Source organism: Salvelinus alpinus, chromosome 10 (genome assembly GCF_045679555.1).
Source record: "Salvelinus alpinus chromosome 10, SLU_Salpinus.1, whole genome shotgun sequence".
Lineage (NCBI taxonomy): Eukaryota > Metazoa > Chordata > Actinopteri > Salmoniformes > Salmonidae > Salvelinus > Salvelinus alpinus.
This window is the reverse complement of record NC_092095.1, coordinates 85,077,802-85,104,476: the sequence shown is the minus strand read 5'-3', so window position 1 is coordinate 85,104,476 and position 26,675 is coordinate 85,077,802. Positions and strand designations below refer to the sequence as shown.

The 26,675-nt window shown below is 44.0% G+C and overlaps 1 protein-coding gene across 3 annotated transcripts in view; it reads left to right on the top strand.

Annotated features, from left to right (window-relative positions):
* LOC139532888 (solute carrier family 15 member 1-like) overlaps positions 1–26,675 on the top strand; it is a 132,852-nt gene that overhangs the window by 64,392 nt on the left and 41,785 nt on the right. For all 3 annotated transcript variants that reach the window (XM_071331040.1, XM_071331039.1, XM_071331041.1), the window contains exons 3-6: positions 17,325–17,409; positions 19,053–19,194; positions 20,362–20,481; positions 20,640–20,739. In XM_071331040.1, the coding sequence (XP_071187141.1) occupies positions 17,403–17,409; positions 19,053–19,194; positions 20,362–20,481; positions 20,640–20,739 (369 nt within the window). In that variant the 5' untranslated portion in view covers positions 17,325–17,402. The remainder of the gene's footprint in view (positions 1–17,324; positions 17,410–19,052; positions 19,195–20,361; positions 20,482–20,639; positions 20,740–26,675) is intronic.

The following is a 26,675-nucleotide window of genomic DNA, read 5'->3' as shown; positions in this document are numbered from 1 at the left end:
TGTTTCTAGCTCCAACAGTAATACCTAGCAATATGCTTGTGTTTCTAGCTCCAACAGTAATACCTAGCAATATGCTTGTGTTTCTAGCTCCAACAGTGCAGTAATACCTAGCAATATGCTTGTGTTTCTAGCTCCTACAGTAATACCTAGCAATATGCTTGTGTTTCTAGCTCCAACAGTAATACCTAACAATATGCTTGTGTTTCTAGCTCCAACAGTAATACCTAGCAATATGCTTGTGTTTCCAGCTCCAACAGTAATACCTAGCAATATGCTTGTGTTTCTAGCTCCAACAGTAATACCTAGCAATATGCTTGTGTTTCTAGCTCCTACAGTAATACCTAGCAATATGCTTGTGTTTCTAGCTCCAACAGTAATACCTAATAATATGCTTGTGTTTCTAGCTCCAACAGTAATACCTAGCAATATGCTTGTGTTTCTAGCTCCAACAGTAATACCTAACAATATGCTTGTGTTTCTAGCTCCAACAGTAATACCTAGCAATATGCTTGTGTTTCTAGCTCCTACAGTAATACCTAGCAATATGCTTGTGTTTCCAGCTCCAACAGTAATACCTAGCAATATGCTTGTGTTTCTAGCTCCAACAGTAATACCTAGCAATATGCTTGTGTTTCTAGCTCCAACAGTAATACCTAATACTATGCTTGTGTTTCTAGCTCCAACAGTAATACCTAGCAATATGCTTGTGTTTCTAGCTCCAACAGTAATACCTAGCAATATGCTTGTGTTTCTAGCTCCAACAGTAATACCTAGCAATATGCTTGTGTTTCCAGCTCCAACAGTAATACCTAGCAATATGCTTGTGTTTCTAGCTCCAACAGTAATACCTAGCAATATGCTTGTGTTTCCAGCTCCAACAGTAATACCTAACAATATGCTTGTGTTTCTAGCTCCAACAGTAATACCTAGCAATATGCTTGTGTTTCCAGCTCCAACAGTAATACCTAACAATATGCTTGTGTTTCTAGCTCCAACAGTAATACCTAGCAATATGCTTGTGTTTCCAGCTCCAACAGTAATACCTAACAATATGCTTGTGTTTCTAGCTCCAACAGTAATACCTAGCAATATGCTTGTGTTTCTAGCTCCAACAGTAATACCTAGCAATATGCTTGTGTTTCTAGCTCCAACAGTAATAACTAGCAATATGCTCGTGTTTCCAGCTCCAACAGTAATACCTAGCAATATGCTTGTGTTTCTAGCTCCAACAGTAATACCTAACAATAGGCTTGTGTTTCTAGCTCCAACAGTAATACCTAACAATAGGCTTGTGTTTCTAGCTCCAACAGTAATACCTAACAATAGGCTTGTGTTTCTAGCTCCAACAGTAATACCTAGCAATATGCTTGTGTTTCTAGCTCCAGCAGTAATACCTAACAATATGCTTGTGTTTCTAGCTCCAACAGTAATACCTAACAATATGCTTGTGTTTCTAGCTCCAACAGTAATACCTAGCAATATGCTTGTGTTTCTAGCTCCTACAGTAATACCTAGCAATATGCTTGTGTTTCTAGCTCCAACAGTGCAGTAATACCTAACAATATGCTTGTGTTTCTAGCTCCAACAGTAATACCTAAAAATAGGCTTGTGTTTCTAGCTCCAACAGTAATACCTAGCAATATGCTTGTGTTTCTAGCTCCAACAGTAATACCTAGCAATATGCTTGTGTTTCTAGCTCCAACAGTAATACCTAGCAATATGCTTGTGTTTCTAGCTCCAACAGTAATACCTAGCAATATGCTTGTGTTTCTAGCTCCAACAGTAATACCTAGCAATATGCTTGTGTTTCTAGCTCCAACAGTAATACCTAGCAATATGCTTGTGTTTCTAGCTCCAACAGTAATACCTAGCAATATGCTTGTGTTTCTAGCTCCAACAGTAATACCTAGCAATATGCTTGTGTTTCTAGCTCCAACAGTAATACCTAATAATATGCTTGTGTTTCTAGCTCCAACAGTAATACCTAGCAATATGCTTGTGTTTCTAGCTCCAACAGTAATACCTAATAATATGCTTGTGTTTCTAGCTCCAACAGTTATACCTAGCAATATGCTTGTTCTTCTAGCTCCAACAGTAATACCTTGCAATATGCTTGTGTTTCTAGCTCCAACAGTAATACCTAGCAATATGCTTGTGTTTCTAGCTCCAACAGTAATACCTAGCAATATGCTTGTGTTTCTAGCTCCTACAGTAATACCTAGCAATATGCTTGTGTTTCTAGCTCCAACAGTGCAGTAATACCTAACAATATGCTTGTGTTTCTAGCTCCAACAGTAATACCTAACAATAGGCTTGTGTTTCTAGCTCCAACAGTAATACCTAGCAATATGCTTGTGTTTCTAGCTCCAACAGTAATACCTAGCAATATGCTTGTGTTTCTAGCTCCAACAGTAATACCTAACAATATGCTTGTGTTTCTAGTTGCAACAGTAATACCTAGCAATATGCTTGTGTTTCTAGCTCCAACAGTAATACCTAGCAATATGCTTGTGTTTCTAGCTCCTACAGTAATACCTAGCAATATGCTTGTGTTTCTAGCTCCAACAGTAATACCTAGCAATATGCTTGTGTTTCTAGCTCCAACAGTAATACCTAATAATATGCTTGTGTTTCTAGCTCCTACAGTAATACCTAGCAATATGCTTGTGTTTCTAGCTCCAACAGTAATACCTAGCAATATGCTTGTGTTTCTAGCTCCAACAGTAATACCTAACAATAGGCTTGTGTTTCTAGCTCCAACAGTAATACCTAGCAATATGCTTGTGTTTCCAGCTGCAACAGTAATACCTAACAATAGGCTTGTGTTTCTAGCTCCAACAGTAATACCTAGCAATATGCTTGTGTTTCTAGCTCCAACAGTAATACCTAGCAATATGCTTGTGTTTCTAGCTCCAACAGTAATACCTAGCAATATGCTTGTGTTTCTAGCTCCAACAGTAATACCTAGCAATATGCTTGTGTTTCTAGCTCCAACAGTAATACCTAGCAATATGCTTGTGTTTCTAGCTCCAACAGTAATACCTAGCAATATGCTTGTGTTTCTAGCTCCAACAGTAATACCTAGCAATATGCTTGTGTTTCTAGCTCCAACAGTAATACCTAGCAATATGCTTGTGTTTCTAGCTCCAACAGTAATACCTAACAGTATGCTTGTGTTTCTAGCTCCAACAGTAATACCTAGCAATATGCTTGTGTTTCTAGCTCCAACAGTAATACCTAGCAATATGCTTGTGTTTCTAGCTCCAACAGTACAGTAATACCTAGCAATATGCTTGTGTTTCTAGCTCCAACAGTAATACCTAGCAATATGCTTGTGTTTCTAGCTCCAACAGTAATACCTAGCAATATGCTTGTGTTTCTAGCTCCAACAGTAATACCTAGCAATATGCTTGTGTTTCTAGCTCCAACAGTACAGTAATACCCAGCAATATGCTTGTGTTTCTAGCTCCAGCAGTAATACCTAGCAATATGCTTGTGTTTCTAGCTCCAACAGTAATACCTAACAATATGCTTGTGTTTCTAGCTCCAACAGTAATACCTAGCAATATGCTTGTGTTTCTAGCTCCAACAGTAATACCTAACAATATGCTTGTGTTTCTAGTTCCAACAGTAATACCTAGCAATATGCTTGTGTTTCTAGCTCCAACAGTAATACCTAGCAATATGCTTGTGTTTCTATCTCCAACAGTAATACCTAGCAATATGCTTGTGTTTCTAGCTCCAACAGTAATACCTAGCAATATGCTTGTGTTTCTAGCTCCAACAGTAATACCTAGCAATATGCTTGTGTTTCTAGCTCCAACAGTAATACCTAGCAATATGCTTGTGTTTCTAGCTCCAACAGTAATACCTAGCAATATGCTTGTGTTTCTAGCTCCAACAGTAATACCTAGCAATATGCTTGTGTTTCTAGCTCCAACAGTAATACCTAGCAATATGCTTGTGTTTCTAGCTCCAACAGTAATACCTAGCAATATGCTTGTGTTTCTAGCTCCAACAGTACAGTAATACCTAGCAATATGCTTGTGTTTCTAGCTCCAACAGTAATACCTAACAATATGCGTGTGTTTCTAGCTCCAACAGTAATACCTAGCAATATGCTTGTGTTTCTAGCTCCAACAGTAATACCTAGCAATATGCTAGTGTTTCTAGCTCCAACAGTAATACCTAGCAATATGCTTGTGTTTCTAGCTCCAACAGTAATACCTAGCAATATGCTTGTGTTTCTAGCTCCAACAGTAATACCTAGCAATATGCTTGTGTTTCTAGCTCCAACAGTAATACCTAGCAATATGCTTGTGTTTCTAGCTCCAACAGTAATACCTAGCAATATGCTTGTGTTTCTAGCTCCAACAGTAATACCTAACAATATGCTTGTGTTTCTAGCTCCAACAGTACAGTAATACCTAGCAATATGCTTGTGTTTCTAGCTCCAACAGTAATACCTAGCAATATGCTTGTGTTTCTAGCTCCAACAGTAATACCTAGCAATATGCTTGTGTTTCTAGCTCCAACAGTAATACCTAGCAATATGCTTGTGTTTCTAGCTCCAACAGTAATACCTAGCAATATGCTTGTGTTTCTAGCTCCAACAGTAATACCTAGCAATATGCTTGTGTTTCTAGCTCCAACAGTAATACCTAATAATATGCTTGTGTTTCCAGCTCCAACAGTAATACCTAGCAATATGCTTGTGTTTCTAGCTCCAACAGTAATACCTAACAATATGCTTGTGTTTCTAGCTCCAACAGTAATACCTAGCAATATGCTTGTGTTTCTAGCTCCAACAGTAATACCTAGCAATATGCTTGTGTTTCTTGCTCCAGCAGTAATACCTAGCAATATGCTTGTGTTTCTAGCTCCAACAGTAATACCTAGCAATATGCTTGTGTTTCTAGCTCCAACAGTAATACCTAGCAATATGCTTGTGTTTCTAGCTCCAACAGTAATACCTAGCAATATGCTTGTGTTTCTAGCTCCAACAGTAATACCTAACAATATGCTTGTGTTTCTAGCTCCAACAGTAATACCTAGCAATATGCTTGTGTTTCTAGCTCCAACAGTAATACCTAGCAATATGCTTGTGTTTCTAGCTCCAACAGTAATACCTAGCAATATGCTTGTGTTTCTAGCTCCAACAGTAATACCTAGCAATATGCTTGTGTTTCTAGCTCCAACAGTAATACCTAACAATATGCTTGTGTTTCTAGCTCCAACAGTAATACCTAGCAATATGCTTGTGTTTCTAGCTCCAACAGTAATACCTAACAATAGGCTTGTGTTTCTAGCTCCAACAGTAATACCTAGCAATATGCTTGTGTTTCTAGCTCCAACAGTACAGTAATACCTAGCAATATGCTTGTGTTTGTAGCTCCAACAGTAATACCTAGCAATATGCTTGTGTTTCTAGCTCCAACAGTAATACCTAGCAATATGCTTGTGTTTCCAGCTCCAACAGTACAGTAATACCTAGCAATATGCTCATGTTTCTAGCTCCAACAGTAATACCTAGCAATATGCTTGTGTTTCTAACTCCAACAGTAATACCTAGCAATATGCTTGTGTTTCTAGCTCCAACAGTAATACCTAACAATATGCTTGTGTTTCTAGCTCCAACAATTGCAGTGATACATAGCAATTATATAGTTATATAGGATGGTGTGTATTGACAGTAGTTATATAGGATGGTGTGTATAGACAGTGGTTATAACGGGATGGACGGTATACATGGGCAGTATAAGAATAGAAAAGGTTTGTACTGCAGAAGTTATATAGGATGAACCAGGACTAGAATACAGTATGAAGTGGACAGCAGTAGTTATATAGGATGAACCAGGACTAGAATACAGTATATACATATGAAGTGGACAGCAGTAGTTATATAGGATGAACCAGGACTAGAATACAGTATTATACATATGAAGTGGACAGCAGTAGTTATATAGGATGGACCAGGACTAGAATACAGTATGAAGTGGACAGCAGTAGTTATATAGGATGAACCAGGACTAGAATACAGTATTATACATATGAAGTGGACAGCAGTAGTTATATAGGATGAACCAGGACTAGAATACAGTATTATACATATGAAGTGGACAGCAGTAGTTATATAGGATGAACCATGACTAGAATACAGTATTATACATATGAAGTGGACAGCAGTAGTTATATAGGATGAACCAGGACTAGAATACAGTATTATACATATGAAGTGGACAGCAGTAGTTATATAGGATGAACCAGGACTAGAATACAGTATTATACATATGAAGTGGACAGCAGTAGTTATATAGGATGAACCAGGACTAGAATACAGTATTATACATATGAAGTGGACAGCAGTAGTTATATAGGATGAACCAGGACTAGAATACAGTATGAAGTGGACAGCAGTAGTTATATAGGATGAACCAGGACTAGAATACAGTATTATACATATGAAGTGGACAGCAGTAGTTATATAGGATGAACCAGGACTAGAATACAGTATTATACATATGAAGTGGACAGCAGTAGTTATATAGGATGAACCAGGACTAGAATACAGTATTATACATATGAAGTGGACAGCAGTAGTTATATAGGATGAACCAGGACTAGAATACAGTATTATACATATGAAGTGGACAGCAGTAGTTATATAGGATGAACCAGGACTAGAATACAGTATTATACATATGAAGTGGACAGCAGTAGTTATATAGGATGAACCAGGACTAGAATACAGTATTATACATATGAAGTGGACAGCAGTAGTTATATAGGATGAACCAGGACTAGAATACAGTATGAAGTGGACAGCAGTAGTTATATAGGATGAACCAGGACTAGAATACAGTATTATACATACGAAGTGGACAGCAGTAGTTATATAGGATGAAACAGGACTAGAATACAGTATGAAGTGGACAGCAGTAGTTATATAGGATGAACCAGGACTAGAATACAGTATTATACATACGAAGTGGACAGCAGTAGTTATATAGGATGAACCAGGACTAGAATACAGTATGAAGTGGACAGCAGTAGTTATATAGGATGAACAAGGACTAGAATACAGTATTATACATATGAAGTGGACAGCAGTAGTTATATAGGATGAACCAGGACTAGAATACAGTATTATATATATGAAGTGGACAGCAGTAGTTATATAGGATGAACCAGGACTAGAATACAGTATATACATATGAAGTGGACAGTAGTTATATAGGATGAACCAGGACTAGAATACAGTATTATACATATGAAGTGGACAGCAGTAGTTATATAGGATGAACCAGGACTAGAATACAGTATGAAGTGGACAGCAGTAGTTATATAGGATGAACCAGGACTAGAATACAGTATGAAGTGGACAGCAGTAGTTATATAGGATGAACCAGGACTAGAATACAGTATTATACATATGAAGTGGACAGCAGTAGTTATATAGGATGAACAAGGACTAGAATACAGTATTATACATATGAAGTGGACAGCAGTAGTTATATAGGATGAACCAGGACTAGAATACAGTATTATACATATGAAGTGGACAGCAGTAGTTATATAGGATGAACCAGGACTAGAATACAGTATGAAGTGGACAGCAGTAGTTATATAGGATGAACCAGGACTAGAATACAGTATGAAGTGGACAGCAGTAGTTATATAGGATGAACCAGGACTAGAATACAGTATTATACATATGAAGTGGACAGCAGTAGTTATATAGGATGAACCAGGACTAGAATACAGTATTATACATATGAAGTGGACAGCAGTAGTTATATAGGATGAACCAGGACTAGAATACAGTATTATACATATGAAGTGGACAGCAGTAGTTATATAGGATGAACCAGGACTAGAATACAGTATTATACATATGAAGTGGACAGCAGTAGTTATATAGGATGAACCAGGACTAGAATACAGTATTATACATATGAAGTGGACAGCAGTAGTTATATAGGATGAACCAGGACTAGAATACAGTATTATACATATGAAGTGGACAGCAGTAGTTATATAGGATGAACCATGACTAGAATACAGTATTATACATATGAAGTGGACAGCAGTAGTTATATAGGATGAACCAGGACTAGAATACAGTATTATACATATGAAGTGGACATCAGTAGTTATATAGGATGAACCAGGACTAGAATACAGTATTATACATATGAAGTGGACAGCAGTAGTTATATAGGATGAACCAGGACTAGAATACAGTATTATACATATGAAGTGGACAGCAGTAGTTATATAGGATGAACCAGGACTAGAATACAGTATTATACATATGAAGTGGACAGCACTAGTTATATAGGATGAACCAGGACTAGAATACAGTATGAAGTGGACAGCAGTAGTTATATAGGATGAACCAGGACTAGAATACAGTATATACATATGAAGTGGACAGCAGTAGTTATATAGGATGAACCAGGACTAGAATACAGTATTATACATATGAAGTGGACAGCAGTAGTTATATAGGATGAACCAGGACTAGAATACAGTATATACATATGAAGTGGACAGCAGTAGTTATATAGGATGAACCAGGACTAGAATACAGTATTATACATATGACGTGGACAGCAGTAGTTATATAGGATGAACCAGGACTAGAATACAGTATGAAGTGGACAGCAGTAGTTATATAGGATGAACCAGGACTAGAATACAGTATTATACATATGAAGTGGACAGCAGTAGTTATATAGGATGAACCAGGACTAGAATACAGTATTATACATATGAAGTGGACAGCAGTAGTTATATAGGATGAACCAGGACTAGAATACAGTATATACATATGAAGTAGAACAGTATGTAGACATTATTAAAGTGACCAGTGTTCCATGACTATATGTACATAATGCAGCAGTCTCTAACCAGTGTTGCTGCAGTCTGTCGGGTACCTGTCTCATCTCTGTCCTCGTGTCTACCTGTAGACATTATTAAAGTGACCAGTGTTGCTGCAGTCTGTCAGGTACCTGTCTCATCTCTGTCCTGGTGTCTACCTGTAGACATTATTAAAGTGACCAGTGTTGCTGCAGTCTGCCAGGTACCTGTCTCATCTCTGTCCTCGTGTCTACCTGTAGACATTATTAAAGTGACCAGTGTTGCTGCAGTCTGTCAGGTACCTGTCTCATCTCTGTCCTCGTGTCTACCTGTAGACATTATTAAAGTGACCAGTGTTGCTGCAGTCTGTCAGGTACCTGTCTCATCTCTGTCCTCGTGTCTACCTGTAGGCATTATTAAAGTGACCAGTGTTGCTGCAGTCTGTCAGGTACCTGTCTCATCTCTGTCCTCGTGTCTACCTGTAGACATTATTAAAGTGACCAGTGTTGCTGCAGTCTGTCAGGTACCTGTCTCATCTCTGTCCTCGTGTCTACCTGTAGACATTATTAAAGTGACCAGTGTTGCTGCAGTCTGTCAGGTACCTGTCTCATCTCTGTCCTCGTGTCTACCTGTAGGCATTATTAAAGTGACCAGTGTTGCTGCAGTCTGTCAGGTACCTGTCTCATCTCTGTCCTCGTGTCTACCTGTAGGCATTATTAAAGTGACCAGTGTTGCTGCAGTCTGTCAGGTACCTGTCTCATCTCTGTCCTCGTGTCTACCTGTAGGCATTATTAAAGTGACCAGTGTTGCTGCAGTCTGTCAGGTACCTGTCTCATCTCTGTCCTCGTGTCTACCTGTAGACATTATTAAAGTGACCAGTGTTGCTGCAGTCTGTCAGGTACCTGTCCCATCTCTGTCCTCGTGTCTACCTGTAGACATTATTAAAGTGACCAGTGTTGCTGCAGTCTGTCAGGTACCTGTCTCATCTCTGTCCTCGTGTCTACCTGTAGACATTATTAAAGTGACCAGTGTTGCTGCAGTCTGTCAGGTACCTGTCTCATCTCTGTCCTCGTGTCTACCTGTAGACATTATTAAAGTGACCAGTGTTGCTGCAGTCTGTCAGGTACCTGTCTCATCTCTGTCCTCGTGTCTACCTGTAGACATTATTAAAGTGACCAGTGTTGCTGCAGTCTGCCAGGTACCTGTCTCATCTCTGTCCTCGTGTCTACCTGTAGGCATTATTAAAGTGACCAGTGTTGCTGCAGTCTGCCAGGTACCTGTCTCATCTCTGTCCTCGTGTCTACCTGTAGACATTATTAAAGTGACCAGTGTTGCTGCAGTCTGTCAGGTACCTGTCTCATCTCTGTCCTCGTGTCTACCTGTAGGCATTATTAAAGTGACCAGTGTTGCTGCAGTCTGTCAGGTACCTGTCTCATCTCTGTCCTCGTGTCTACCTGTAGACATTATTAAAGTGACCAGTGTTGCTGCAGTCTGTCAGGTACCTGTCTTATCTCTGTCCTCGTGTCTACCTGTAGGCATGAAATTCCAGCAGCTTGTCTCTTTGAACGACTTCAAGGTAAAAACGATAGTGGACAATGAAGTGTTGGGCTGTCGATACTTCCACAGTACGTCTTGCCTGCTCCGTGTGCAGTACACCTCCACAGTACGTCTTGCCTGCTCCGTATGCAGTACACCTCCACAGTACGTCTTGCCTGCTCCGTATGCAGTACACCTCCACAGTACGTCTTGCCTGCTCCGTATGCAGTACACCTCCACAGTACGTCTTGCCTGCTCCGTATCCAGTACACCTCCACAGTACGTCTTGCCTGCTCCGTATGCAGTACACCTCCACAGTACGTCTTGCCTGCTCCGTATCCAGTACACCTCCACAGTACGTCTTGCCTGCTCCGTATGCAGTACACCTCCACAGTACGTCTTGCCTGCTCCGTATGCAGTACACCTCCACAGTACGTCTTGCCTGCTCCGTGTGCAGTACACCTCCACAGTACATCTTGCCTGCTCCGTATGCAGTACACCTCCACAGTACGTCTTGCCTGCTCAGTGTGCAGTACACCTCCACAGTACGTCTTGCCTGCTCCGTGTGCAGTACACCTCCACAGTACGTCTTGCCTGCTCCGTATGCAGTACACCTCCACAGTACGTCTTGCCTGCTCCGTATGCAGTACACCTCCACAGTACGTCTTGCCTGCTCCGTATGCATATCTTGGAAATGTTTCTGTGTATAACACTTGCTGCTATTTCGGCCAGGTCTCTCTTGAAAAGAGCTGTTTTAATCTCAATGAGACTAACCTTTGGGGCGGCAGGTAGCCTAGTGGTTGGAGCGTTGGGCCAGTAACCCGAAAGGTTACGAAAGTTTTTTTTTTTAAACTCCGTAAGGCAATCAAACAGGCAAAACGTCAGCATATTGTCAAGGTGGAGTCCCAATTCAACGGCTCAAACACGAGATTACAAAGGGAAAACCAGTCTACAGACAATCACAGATTACAAAGGGAAAACCGGCCTACAGAATATCACAGATTACAAAGGGAAAACCGGCCTACAGACAATCACAGATTACAAAGGGAAAACCAGTCTACAGACAATCACAGATTACAAAGGGAAAACCGGTCTACAGACTCTCACAGATTACAAAGGGAAAACCGGCCTACAGACAATCACGGATTACAAAGGGAAAACTGGTCTACAGACAATCACAGATTACAACGGGAAAACCGGCCTACAGACAATCACAGATTACAAAGGGAAAACCGGTCTACAGACTCTCACAGATTACAAAGGGAAAACCAGTCTACAGACAATCACAGATTACAAAGGGAAAACTGGTCTACAGACTATCACAGATTACAAAGGGAAAACCGGCCTACAGACAATCACAGATTACAAAGGGAAAACCGGTCTACAGACAATCACAGATTACAAAGGGAGAACCGGCCTACAGACAATCACGGATTACAAAGGGAAAACCACAGACTACAAAGGGAAAACCGGTCTACAGACAATCACAGACAGCCACTTCATTGACACCGACGTCTTGCTTCCGGACAAACGAAACACCGTCTTCACCAGATTTGAGGATAACACAGTACCACTGACGCGGCCCGCTACCAAGGACTGTGGGCTCTCCTTCTCCATGGCCGACGTGAGTAAGACATTTAACTGTGTTAACCCTCGCAAGGCTGCTGGCCCAGATGGCATCCCTAGCCACGTCCTCAGAGCATGCGCAGACCAGGTGGCTGGAGTGTTTACGGACATATTCAATCTCTCCCTATCCCAGTCTGCTGTCCCCATTTGCTTCAAGATGTCCACCATTGTTCCTGTATCCAAGAAAGCAAAGGTAACTGGACTAAATGACTATCGCCCCGTAGTACTCACTTCTGTCATCATGAAGTGCTTTGAGAGACTAGTCAAGGATCATATCACCTTACCTGCCATCCTAGACCCACTTCAATTTGCTTACCGCACCAATAGATCCACAGACGATGCATTCGCCATCACTCTGCACACTGCCCTATACCATCTGGACAAGAGGAATACCTCTGTAAGAATGCTGTTTATTGACTATAGCTCAGCATTCAACACCATAGTACCCTCCAAGCTCATCATTAAGCTCGAGGCCCTGGGTCTGAACCCCACCCTGTGCAACTAGGGTCCTGGACTTCCTGAGGGGCTACCCCCCAGGTGGTGAAGGTAGGAAACATCACCTCCACTCCGCTGATCCTCAACACTGGGGCCCCACAAGGGTGCGTGCTCAGCCCCCTCCTGTACTCCCCATTCACACATGACTGCATGGCCAAGCATGCCTCCAACTCAATCATCAAGTTTGCAGGTGACACAACAGTAGTAGGCTTGATTACCAACGATGACGAGGTGAGGGCTCTGGGAGTGTGCTGCCTGGAAAACAACCTCTCACTCAACGTCAACAAAACAAAGATGATCGTGGACTTCAGGAAACAGGGTGCACCCCCTATCTACATCGACGGGACCGCAGTGGAGAAAGTGGAAAGCTTCAAGTTCCTTGGTGTACACATCACTGACAAACTGAAATGGACCACCCACACAGACAGTGTAGTGAAGAAGGCGCAACAGAGCCTCTTCAACCTCAGGAGGCTGAAGAAATGTGGCTTGTCATCTAAAACCATCACAAACTTTTACAGATGCACAATTGAGAGCATCCTGTCGGGCTGTATCACCGCCTGGTATGGCAACTGCTCCGCCCACAACCGTAAGGCTCTCCAGAGGGTAGTGAGGTCTGCACAACGCATCACCGGGGGCAAACTACCTGCCCTCCAGGACACCTACAGCACCCGATGTCACAGGAAGGCCATAAAGATCATCAAGGACAACAACCACCCGAGCCACTGCCTGTTCACCCCGCTATCATCCAGAAGGCGAGGTCAGTACAGGTGCATCAAAGCAGGGACCGAGAGACTGAAAAACAGCATCTATCTCAAGGCCATCAGACTGTTAAACAGCCATGACTAGGCAGTTTCCACCTGGTTACACAACCCTGCACCTTAGAGGCTGCTGCCCTGTATATGTAGACACGGAATCACTGGTCACTTTTATAATGGAACACCAGTCACTTTAATAATGTTACACAACCCTGCACCTTAGAGGCTGCTGCCCTGTATATGTAGACATGGAATCACTGGTCACTTTTATAATGGAACACGAGTCACTTTATTTTATATTTCACCTTTATTTATCCAGGTAGGCCAGTTGAGAACAAGTTCTCATTTACAACTGTGACCTGGCCAAAATAAAGCAAAGCAGTGCGACAAAATACAACAACACAGAGTTACACATGGGATAAACAAACGTACAGTCAATAACACAATAGAAAAACCTGTATACAGTGTGTTCAAATGGAGTAAGGAGGTAAGGCAATAAATATGCCATAGTGGCGAAGTAATTACAATTTAGCAAATTAACACTGGAGTGATAGATGTGCAGATGATGATGTGCAAGTAGAAATACTGATGTGCAAATGAGCAAAAAAGTAAATAAAAACAATATGGGGATGAGGTAGTTGGATGGGCTATTTACAGATGGGCTGTGTACAGCTGCAGTGATCTGCTCTGACAGCTGGTGCTTAAAGTTATTGAGGGAGATATGACTCTCCAGCTTCAGTGATTTTTGCAGTTTGTTCCAGTCCTTGGCAGCAGAGAACTGGAAGGAAAAGCAGCCAAAGGAGGTGTTGGGTTTGGGGGTGACCAGAGAGATATACCTGCTGGAGCGCGTGCTACGGGTGGATGCTGCTATGGTGACCAGAGAGATATACCTGCTGGAGTGCGTGCTATGGGTGGGTGTTGTTATGGTGACCAGTGAGCTGAGATAATGTGGAGCTTTATCTAGCAAAGATGTATAGATGACCTGGAGCCAGTGGGTCTGGCGACGAATATGTAGCGAGGCCATACAGGTATAAGGGGCAAAACAGACTGCATCCAGTTTTCTGAGTATTGGAGGCTATTTTGTAAATGACATCGCCGAAGTCGAGGATCGGTAGGATAGTCCGATTTATGACGGTATGTTTGGCAGCGTGAGCTTTGTTGCGAAATAGGAAGCTGATTCTAGATTTCATTTTGGATTGGAGATGCTTAATAGGACTCTGGAAGGAGAGTTTACAGTCTAGCCAGACACCTAGGTATTTGTAGTTGTCCACATATTCTAAGTCAGAACCGTCCAGAGTAGTGATGCTAGTCGTGCGGGAGGTTGCGAGATAGCGATCGGTTGAAAAGCATGCATTTAGTTTTACTAGTGTTTAAGAGCAGTTGGAGGCCACGGAAGGAGTGTTGTATGGCATTGAAGCTCGTTTGGAGGTTTGTTAACACAGTGTCCAAAGAAGGGCCAGATGTATACAGAATGGTGTCGTCTGCGTAGAGGTGGATCAGGGAATCACCCGTAGCAAGAGCGACATCATTGATATATACAGAGAAAAGAGTCGGCCCGAGAATTGAACCCTGTGGCACCCCCATAGAGACTGTCAGAGGTCCGGACAACAGGCCCTCCGATTTGACACACTGAACTCTATCTGAGAAGTAGTTGGTGAACCAGGCGAGGCAGTCATTTGAGAAACCAAGGCTGTTGAGTCTGCCGATAAGAATACGTTGATTGACAGAGTCGAAAGCCTTGGCCAGGTCGATGAAGACGGCTGCACAGTAATGTCTCTTATCGATGGCGGTTATGATATCGTTTAGGATCTTGAGCGTGGCTGAGGTGCACCCATGACCAGCTCTGAAATCAGATTGCATAGCAGAGAAGGTGCAGTGGGTTTCGAAATGGTCGGTAATCTGTTTGTTGACTTGGCTTTCGAAGACCTTAGAAGACCTTTTGGGTCTAGAGTATCACCCCCTTTGAAGAGGGGGATGACCGCGGCAGAATTCCAATCTTTAGGGATCTCGGACGATACAAAAGAGAGGTTGAACAGACTGGTAATAGGGGTTGCAACAATGGCGGTGGATCATTTTAGAAAGAGAGGGTCCAGATTGTCTAGCCCAGTTTATTTGTACGGGTCCAGCTTTTTCAGAACATCTGCTATCTGGATTTGGGTGAAGGAGAAGCTGGGGAGGCTTAGCTGCGGGGGGTGTGGAGCTGTTGGCCTGGGTTGGGGTAGCCAGGAGGAAAGCATGACTAGCCATAGAGAAATGCTTATTGAAGTTCTCAATTATTGTGGATTTATCGGTGTGACAGTGTTTCCTAGCCTCAGTGCAGTGGCAGCTGGGAGGAGGTGCTCTTATTCTCCATGGAGCTTTACAGTGTCCCAAAACATTTTGAGTTAGAGCTACAGGATGCAAATTTCTGTTTGAAAAAGCTAGCCTTTGCTTTCCTAACTGACTGTGTGTATTGGTTTCTGACTACCCTGAAAAGTTGCATATCGCGGGGACTATTCGATGCTAGTGCAGTCCACCACAGGATGTTTTTGTGCTGGTAAAGGGCAGCCAGGTCTGGAGTGAACCAAGGGCTATATCTGTTCTTAGTTCTACATTTTTTGAATGGGGCATGTAAAGAACAACCAGGCATCCTCTACTGACGGGATGAGGTGAATATCCTTCCAGGATACCTCGGCCAGGTCGATTAGAAAGGCCTGCTCGCTGAAGTGTTTCAGGGAGCGTTTGACCGTGATGAGTGGAGGTCGTTTGACCGCGGACCCATAGTGGATGCAGGCAATGAGGCAGTGATCGCTGAGATCCTGGTTGAAAACACCAGAGGTGTATTTGGAGGGCAGGTTGGTCAGGATAATATCTATGAGGGTGCCCATGTTTACAGATTTAGGGTTGTACCTGGTGGGTTCCTTGATCATTTGTGTGAGATTGAGGGCATCTAGGTTAGATTGTGGGACTGCCGGGGTGTTAAGCATATCCCAGTTTATGTCACCTAACAGAACGAACTCTGAAGATAGATGGGGGCGATCAATTCACAAATGGTGTCCAGGGCACAGCTGGGAGCTGAGGGGGGTCTATAACAGGTGGCAACAGTGAGAGACTTGTTTCTGGAGAGATTCATTTTTAAAATTAGAAGCTCAAACTGTTTGGGTATAGACCTGGAAAGTATGACAGAGCTTTGCAGGCTATCTCTGCAGTAGATTGCAACTCCTCCCCCTTTGGCAGTTCTATCTTGACAGAAAATGTTGTAGTTGGGGATGGTAATCTCAGTATTTTTGGTGGCCTTCCTAAACCAGGATTCAGACACGGCAAGGACATCAGGGTTGGCAGAGTGTGCTAAAACAGTGAGTAACACAAACTTAGGGAGGAGGCTTCTGATGTTAACATGCATGAACCCAAGGCTTTTACGGTTACAGAAGTCAACAAATGAGAGCGCCTGGGGCCACACAGGGCCTGGGTTAACCTCCACATCACCCGCGGAGGAGGAGTAGAATGAGGGTATGGCTAAAGGCTATCAAAACTGGTCGTCTAGTGCGTTAGGGAGAGAGAATAAAAGGAGCAGATTTCTGGGCGTGGTAGAATAGATTCAGGGCATAATGTACAGACAGGGGTATGGTGGGATGTGAGTACAGTGGAGGTAAACCTAGGCATTGAGTAACGATAAGAGAGGTTGCATCTCTGGACGCGCTAGTTATGCTGGGTGAGGTCACCGCATGTGTGGGAGGTGGGACAAAAGAGGTATCTGAGGCATGTTGAGTGGGACTAGGGGCAGTTTACATATTTTTGCTTTACTCATCTCATACTGTATTATATTCTACTGTATTCTAGTCAAAGCCACTCCGACATTGCTCGTCCTAATATTTATATATTTCTTAATTCCATTATTTTACTTTTAGATGTGTGTGTTGTTGTGTATTGTTAGATATTACTGCACTGTTGGAGCTGGAAACACAAGCATTTCACTGCACCCACAATAACATCTGCTAAACATGTGTATTTGACAAATAACATTTGATTTGATTTGGTCAAATAAAGATCTGTGTTCTACTCTGTGTCCAGGTGGATGTGTGTGGGTATCCTCTCAGTATCTTCTTCATCGTGGTCAATGAGTTCTGTGAACGTTTCTCCTACTATGGCATGCGAGGTAAGCCAATCACACAACACATCTCTCTATGTTAACGGATAGCAGAGAGGTGAACCAGTCACATCTCTCTATGTTAACAGATAGCAGAGAGGTGAACCAGTCACATCTCTCTATGTTAACAGATAGCAGAGAGGTGAACCAGTCACATCTCTCTATGTTAACAGGTAGCAGAGAGGTGAACCAGTCACATCTCTCTATGTTAACAGAGAGGTGAACCAGTCACATCTCTCTATGTTAACAGACAGCAGAGAGGTGAACCAGTCACATCTCTCTATGTCAACAGAGAGGTGAACCAGTCACATCTCTCTATGTTAACAGATAGCAGAGAGGTGAACCAGTCACATCTCTCTATGTTAACAGACAGCAGAGAGGTGAACCAGTCACATCTCTCTATGTCAACAGAGAGGTGAACCAGTCACATCTCTCTATGTTAACAGATAGCAGAGAGCTGAACCAGTCACATCTCTCTATGTTAACAGATAACAGAGAGGTGAACCAGTCACATCTCTCTATGTTAACAGATAGCAGAGAGGTGAACCAATCACATCTCTCTATGTTAACAGATAGCAGAGAGGTGAACCAGTCACATCTCTCTATGTTAACAGATAGCAGAGAGGTGAACCAGTCACATCTCTCTATGTTAACAGATAGCAGAGAGGTGAACCAGTCACATCTCTCTATGTTAACAGATAGCAGAGAGGTGAACCAATCACATCTCTCTATGTTAACAGAGAGGTGAACCAGTCACATCTCTCTATGTTAACAGATAGCAGAGAGTTGAACCAGTCACATCTCTCTATGTCAACAGGTAGTAGAGAGGTGAACCAATCACATCTCTCTATGTTAACAGATAGCAGAGAGGTGAGCCAGTCACATCTCTCTATGTTAACAGAGAGGTGAGCCAGTCACATCGCTCTATGTTAACAGATAACAGAGAGGTGAACCAGTCACATCTCTCTATGTCAACAGGTAGTAGAGAGGTGAACCAATCACATCTCTCTATGTTAACAGATAGCAGAGAGGTGAACCAATCACATCTCTCTATGTCAACAGGTAGTAGAGAGGTGAACCAATCACATCTCTCTATGTTAACAGATAGCAGAGAGGTGAACCAATCACATCTCTCTATGTTAACAGAGAGGTGAACCAGTCACAACTCTCTATGTTAACAGGTAGCAGAGAGGTGAACCAATCACATCTCTCTATGTTAACAGATAGCAGAGAGGTGAACCAGTCACAACTCTCTATGTTAACAGATAGCAGAGAGGTGAACCAGTCACATCTCTCTATGTTAACAGGTAGCAGTGTTTACTACAGAATTGAAATGACTCTCTGGTAGTCACATTGCATTGACCAATGTTAGGGACTGGAACTGTAGATGGACATACTGAGTGGTTCTGTTGTGGTTCTGTTGTCCCCTCTAGCGGTGTTGGTGCTGTAGATGGACATACTGAGTGGTTCTGTTGTGGTTCTGTTGTCCCCTCTAGCTGTGTTGGTGCTGTAGATGGACATATTGAGTGGTTCTGTTGTCCCCTCTAGCTGTGTTGGTGCTGTAGATGGACATATTGAGTGGTTCTGTTGTCCCCTCCAGCTGTATTGGTGCTGTAGATGGACATATTGAGTGGTTCTGTTGTCCCCTCCAGCTGTGTTGGTGCTGTACTTCAGGTATTTCCTGAAGTGGGATGATGACCTGGCCACTTCCATCTACCACACCTTCGTCGCTCTCTGCTACCTGACTCCTATACTGGGAGCCATAGTGGCAGACTCCTGGCTGGGGAAGTTCAAGTGAGTCCAAACACCAGTACATCAACTTATTATCTGGTCTTCCATAGGATATCTGGGGATTGTAGTTCCCTTGCTTGTAGTCGTCTGCCCTCCTGGTAAATCCCTTCCATTAGTTTCTCCCCCCCCCACCCGTTTTACTTTGCCAAAGCAAGTGAAATAGATAATAAAGAAAAGTGAAATAAAAAATGAACAGTAAACATAACATTCACAAAAGTTCCATATTATGTCTATATGCAGTGTTGTAATGGTGTACAAATGGTTAAAGTACAAAAGGGAAAATATATAAACATAAATATGGGTTGTATTTACAATGGTGTTTGTTCTTCACTGGTTGCCCTTTTCTTGTGGCAACAGATCACACATCTTGCTGCTGTGATGTCACACTGTGGTATTTCACCCAGTAGATATGGGAGTTTATCAAGATTGGGTTTGTTTTCGAATTGTTCTCTCTCTCCCTCCCTCTCTCTCTCTCCCCTCTCTTTCTCTCTCTCCCTTTCTCTCGTGCTCTCTTGCGTTCTCTCTCTCTCTCTCTCCCCCCTCGCTTTCTCTCACTCTCCTCTCTCTCTCCCCTCTCTGTCCCCCTCTCTCTTTTTATCTCTCTCTTTCCTCTTTCTCTCCCCTCTCTCTCTCTCTCTCTCTTTCCTCTCACTCTCCTCTCTCTCTCCCTCTCTCTCTCCTCTCTCTCTCCCCCTCTCTCCCCTCTCTCTCTCTCTCTCTCTCTTTCTCTCTCTCTCTTTCCTCTCACTCTCTCTCTCTCCCTCTCTCTCTCCTCTCACTCTCCTCTCTCTCTACCTACCCCTCTCTCTCTCTCTCTCTCTCTCTCTCTCTCTCTCTCTCTCTCTCTCTCTCTCTCTCTCTCTCTCTCTCTCTCTCTCTCTCTCTCCCTCTGTCTGTCTCTCTCTCTCTCCCTCTGTCTGTCTCTCTCTCTCTCCCCTCTCTCTCTACCTCTCTCCTCTCTTTCTCCCCTCCCACTCTCCTCTCTCTCTCTCTCTCTCTCTTTCCTCCTCTCTCTTTCCTCTCTCCCTCCCTCTCTCTCCCCCCCCCCTCTCTCTCTCTCTCTCTCTCTCTCTCTCTCTCTCTCTCTCTCTCTCTCTCTCTCTCTCTCTCTCTCTCTCTCCTATCTCTCTCTCTCTCTCCCCCCTCTCTCTCTTTCCTCTCTCTCTCCAGGACTATTGTCTATTTATCCATCGTCTATACGGTGGGACAGGTTGTCATGGCAGTAAGCGCCATACACGACATCACAGACACAGACAGGGACGGGACCCCTGACAACATGACCTTCCATGTGTGAGTTCATCTGTTGTTCACCCTAAACACAACATCCTATATAAGCCACAGCATTGTAAAACGATTAGAGTTGTGTAAACTTAGTCAATCAAGTTGACTCAACCTCTACGATATGAGTTGCATTAGTTGAAGTGATAAGTGATGTGCTCTCCTCTCAGGGCCATGTCTATGGTTGGCCTGTTCCTCATCGCTCTGGGAACAGGGGGCATCAAACCCTGTGTCGCTGCCTTTGGAGGAGACCAGTTTGAAGACCACCAGGTTGGTAACGCTAGCAGCCATTTTAGAGTCTGTCTCTACCGACCTCGATCGTTACGCTAGCGGAGCATCCATTTTAGAGTCTGTCTCTACCGACCTCGATCGTTACGCTAGCGGAGCAGCCATTTTAGAGTCTGTCTCTACCGACCTCGATCGTTACGCTAGCGGAGCAGCCATTTTAGAGTCTGCCTCTACCGACCTCGATCGTTACGCTAGCGGAGCAGCCATTTTAGAGTCTCTCTCTACCGACCTTGATCTTTACGCTAGCGGAGCAGCCATTTTAGAGTCTGCCTCTACCGACCTCGATCGTTACGCTAGCGGAGCAGCCATTTTAGAGTCTGTCTCTACCGACCACGATCGTTACGCTAGCGGAGCAGCCATTTTAGAGTCTGCCTCTACCGACCTCGATCGTTACGCTAGCGGAGCAGCAATTTTAGAGTCTGTCTCTACTGACCTCGATCATTATGGTAGTGTGGACTCCATTTTAGAGTCTGTCTCCACTGACCTCGGTCATTACGGTAGTGTGGACTCCATTTTAGAGTCTGTCTCCACTGACCTCGGTCATTACGGTAGTGTGGACTCCATTTTAGAGTCTGTCTCTACTGACCTCGGTCATTACGGTAGTGTGGACTCCATTTTAGAGTCTGTCTCTACTGACCTCGGTCATTACGGTAGTGTGGACTCCATTTTAGAGTCTGTCTCTACTGACCTCGGTCATTACGGTAGTGTGGACTCCATTTTAGAGTCTGTCTCTACTGACCTCGGTCATTACGGTAGTGTGGACTCCATTTTAGAGTCTGTCTCTACTGACCTCGGTCATTATGGTAGTGTAGACTCCATTTTAGAGTCTGTCTCCACTGACCTCGGTCATTACGGTAGTGTGGACTCCATTTTAGAGTCTGTTTCTACTGACCTCGGTCATTACGGTAGTGTGGACTCCATTTTAGAGTCTGTCTCCACTGACCTCGGTCATTATGGTAGTGTGGACTCCCTTTTAGAGTCTGTCTCTACTGACATCGGTCATTACGGTAGTGTGGACTCCATTTTAGAGTCTGTCTCTACTGACATCGGTCATTACGGTAGTGTGGACTCCATTTTAGAGTCTGTCTCTACTGACATCGGTCATTATGGTAGTGTGGACTCCATTTTAGAGTCTGTCTCCACTGACATCGGTCATTATGGTAGTGTGGACTCCATTTTAGAGTCTGTCTCCACTGACCTCGGTCATTACGGTAGTGTGGACTCCATTTTAGAGTCTGTCTCCACTGACCTCGGTCATTACGGTAGTGTGGACTCCATTTTAGAGTCTGTCTCCACTGACCTCGGTCATTATGGTAGTGTGGACTCCATTTTAGAGTCTGTCTCCACTGACCTCGGTCATTACGGTAGTGTGGACTCCATTTTAGAGTCTGTCTCTACTGACCTCGGTCATTACGGTAGTGTGGACTCCATTTTAGAGTCTGTCTCTACTGACCTCGGTCATTATGGTAGTGTGGACTCCATTTTAGAGTCTGTCTCTACTGACCTCGGTCATTATGGTAGTGTGGACTCCATTTTAGAGTCTGTCTCTACTGACCTCGGTCATTATGGTAGTGTGGACTCCATTTTAGAGTCTGTCTCTACTGACCTCGGTCATTATGGTAGTGTGGACTCCATTTTAGAGTCTGTCTCCACTGACCTCGGTCATTATGGTAGTGTGGACTCCATTTTAGAGTCTGTCTCTACTGACCTCGGTCATTATGGTAGTGTGGACTCCATTTTAGAGTCTGTCTCTACTGACCTCGGTCATTACGGTAGTGTGGACTCCAGACTCAGGAAGTAATGATCAGTTTATCAACTTCAGTCATTATCAGTGCTGAGCCAGCAGAACACTGTCCAGATGGTTGTTAATTAACCATGAACCCTGGTTACCTGCTGGAAGGGGCATTTAGGGCACTGTCCAGATGGTTGTTAATTAACCATGAACCCTGGTTACCTGCTGGAAGGGGCATTTAGGGCACTGTCCAGATGGTTGTTAATTAACCATGAACCCTGGTTACCTGCTGGAAGGGGCATTTAGGGCACTGTCCAGATGGTTGTTAATTAACCATGAACCCTGGTTACCTGCTGGAAGGGGCATTTAGGGCACTGTCCAGATGGTTGTTAATTAACCATGAACCCTGGTTACCTGCTGGAAGGGCATTTAGGGCACTGTCCAGATGGTTGTTAATTAACCATGAACCCTGGTTACCTGCTGGAAGGGGCATTTAGGGCACTGTCCAGATGGTTGTTAATTAACCATTAACCCTGGTTACCTGCTGGAAGGGGCATTTAGGGCACTGTCCAGATGGTTGTTAATTAACCATTAACCCTGGTTACCTGCTGGAAGGGGCATTTAGGACACTGTCCAGATGGTTGTTAATTAACCATGAACCCTGGTTAACTGCTGGAAGGGGCATTTAGGGCACTGTCCAGATGGTTGTTAATTAACCATTAACCCTGGTTACCTGCTGGAAGGGGCATTTAGGGCACTGTCTAGATGGTTGTTAATTAACCATGAACCCTGGTTACCTGCTGGAAGGGGCATTTAGGGCACTGTCCAGATGGTTGTTAATTAACCATTAACCCTGGTTACCTGCTGGAAGGGGCATTTAGGGCACTGTCCAGATGGTTGTTAATTAACCATTAACCCTGGTTACCTGCTGGAAGGGGCAGAGGGAGAGGGGGAGAGGGGGAGAGAGGGAGAGAGGGAGAGAGGCAGATGGTTGTTAATTAACCATTAACCCTGGTTACCTGCTGGAAGGGGCATTTAGGGCACTGTCCAGATGGTTGTTAATTAACCATGAACCCTGGTTACCTGCTGGAAGGGGCAGAGGGAGAAGGGGAGAGGGGGAGAGAGGGAGAGAGGGAGAGAGGCAGATGGTTGTTAATTAACCATTAACCCTGGTTACCTGCTGGAAGGGCATTTAGGGCACTGTCCAGATGGTTGTTAATTAACCATTAACCCTGGTTACCTGCTGGAAGGGGCATTTAGGGCACTGTCCAGATGGTTGTTAATTAACCATTAACCCTGGTTACCTGCTGGAAGGGGCATTTAGGGCACTGTCCAGATGGTTGTTAATTAACCATGAACCCTGGTTACCTGCTGGAAGGGGCATTTAGGGCACTGTCCAGATGGTTGTTAATTAACCATGAACCCTGGTTACCTGCTGGAAGGGCATTTAGGGCACTGTCCAGATGGTTGTTAATTAACCATGAACCCTGGTTACCTGCTGGAAGGGGCATTTAGGGCACTGTCCAGATGGTTGTTAATTAACCATGAACCCTGGTTACCTGCTGGAAGGGGCATTTAGGGCACTGTCCAGATGGTTGTTAATTAACCATGAACCCTGGTTACCTGCTGGAAGGGGCATTTAGGGCACTGTCCAGATGGTTGTTAATTAACCATGAACCCTGGTTACCTGCTGGAAGGGGCATTTAGGGCACTGTCCAGATGGTTGTTAATTAACCATGAACCTTGGTTACCTGCTGGAAGGGCATTTAGGGCACTGTCCAGATGGTTGTTAATTAACCATTAACCCTGGTTACCTGCTGGAAGGGGCATTTAGGGCACTGTCCAGATGGTTGTTAATTAACCATGAACCCTGGTTACCTGCTGGAAGGGGCATTTAGGGCACTGTCCAGATGGTTGTTAATTAACCATTAACCCTGGTTACCTGCTGGAAGGGGCATTTAGGGCACTGTCCAGATGGTTGTTAATTAACCATGAACCCTGGTTACCTGCTGGAAGAGGCATTTAGGGCACTGTCCAGATGGTTGTTAATTAACCATGAACCCTGGTTACCTGCTGGAAGGGGCATTTAGGGCACTGTCCAGATGGTTGTTAATTAACCATGAACCCTGGTTACCTGCTGGAAGGGGCATTTAGGGCACTGTCCAGATGGTTGTTAATTAACCATGAACCCTGGTTACCTGCTGGAAGGGGCATTTAGGGCACTGTCCAGATGGTTGTTAATTAACCATGAACCCTGGTTACCTGCTGGAAGGGGCATTTAGGGCACTGTCCAGATGGTTGTTAATTAACCATGAACCCTGGTTACCTGCTGGAAGGGCATTTAGGGCACTGTCCAGATGGTTGTTAATTAACCATGAACCCTGGTTACCTGCTGGAAGGGGCATTTAGGGCACTGTCCAGATGGTTGTTAATTAACCATGAACCCTGGTTACCTGCTGGAAGGGGCATTTAGGGCACTGTCCAGATGGTTGTTAATTAACCATGAACCCTGGTTACCTGCTGGAAGGGGCATTTAGGGCACTGTCCAGATGGTTGTTAATTAACCATGAACCCTGGTTACCTGCTGGAAGGGGCATTTAGGGCACTGTCCAGATGGTTGTTAATTAACCATGAACCCTGGTTACCTGCTGGAAGGGCATTTAGGGCACTGTCCAGATGGTTGTTAATTAACCATGAACCCTGGTTACCTGCTGGAAGGGGCATTTAGGGCACTGTCCAGATGGTTGTTAATTAACCATTAACCCTGGTTACCTGCTGGAAGGGGCATTTAGGGCACTGTCCAGATGGTTGTTAATTAACCATGAACCCTGGTTACCTGCTGGAAGGGGCATTTAGGGCACTGTCCAGATGGTTGTTAATTAACCATGAACCCTGGTTACCTGCTGGAAGGGGCATTTAGGGCACTGTCCAGATGGTTGTTAATTAACCATGAACCCTGGTTACCTGCTGGAAGGGGCATTTAGGGCACTGTCCAGATGGTTGTTAATTAACCATGAACCCTGGTTACCTGCTGGAAGGGGCATTTAGGGCACTGTCCAGATGGTTGTTAATTAACCATTAACCCTGGTTACCTGCTGGAAGGGGCAGAGGGAGAGGGGGAGAGGGGGAGAGAGGCAGATGGTTGTTAATTAACCATGAACCCTGGTTACCTGCTGGAAGGGGCATTTAGGGCACTGTCCAGATGGTTGTTAATTAACCATGAACCGTGGTTACCTGCTGGAAGGGGCATTTAGGGCACTGTCCAGATGGTTGTTAATTAACCATGAACCCTGGTTACCTGCTGGAAGGGGCATTTAGGGCACTGTCCAGATGGTTGTTAATTAACCATGAACCCTGGTTACCTGCTGGAAGGGGCATTTAGGGCACTGTCCAGATGGTTGTTAATTAACCATGAACCCTGGTTACCTGCTGGAAGGGGCATTTAGGGCACTGTCCAGATGGTTGTTAATTAACCATGAACCCTGGTTACCTGCTGGAAGGGCATTTAGGGCACTGTCCAGATGGTTGTTAATTAACCATGAACCCTGGTTACCTGCTGGAAGGGGCATTTAGGGCACTGTCCAGATGGTTGTTAATTAACCATGAACCCTGGTTACCTGCTGGAAGGGGCATTTAGGGCACTGTCCAGATGGTTGTTAATTAACCATGAACCCTGGTTACCTGCTGGAAGGGCATTTAGGGCACTGTCCAGATGGTTGTTAATTAACCATGAACCCTGGTTACCTGCTGGAAGGGGCATTTAGGGTACTGTCCAGATGGTTGTTAATTAACCATGAACCCTGGTTACCTGCTGGAAGGGCATTTAGGGCACTGTCCAGATGGTTGTTAATTAACCATGAACCCTGGTTACCTGCTGGAAGGGGCATTTAGGGCACTGTCCAGATGGTTGTTAATTAACCATGAACCCTGGTTACCTGCTGGAAGGGGCATTTAGGGCACTGTCCAGATGGTTGTTAATTAACCATGAACCCTGGTTACCTGCTGGAAGGGGCATTTAGGGCACTGTCCAGATGGTTGTTAATTAACCATGAACCCTGGTTACCTGCTGGAAGGGGCATTTAGGGCACTGTCCAGATGGTTGTTAATTAACCATGAACCCTGGTTACCTGCTGGAAGGGGCATTTAGGGCACTGTCCAGATGGTTGTTAATTAACCATGAACCCTG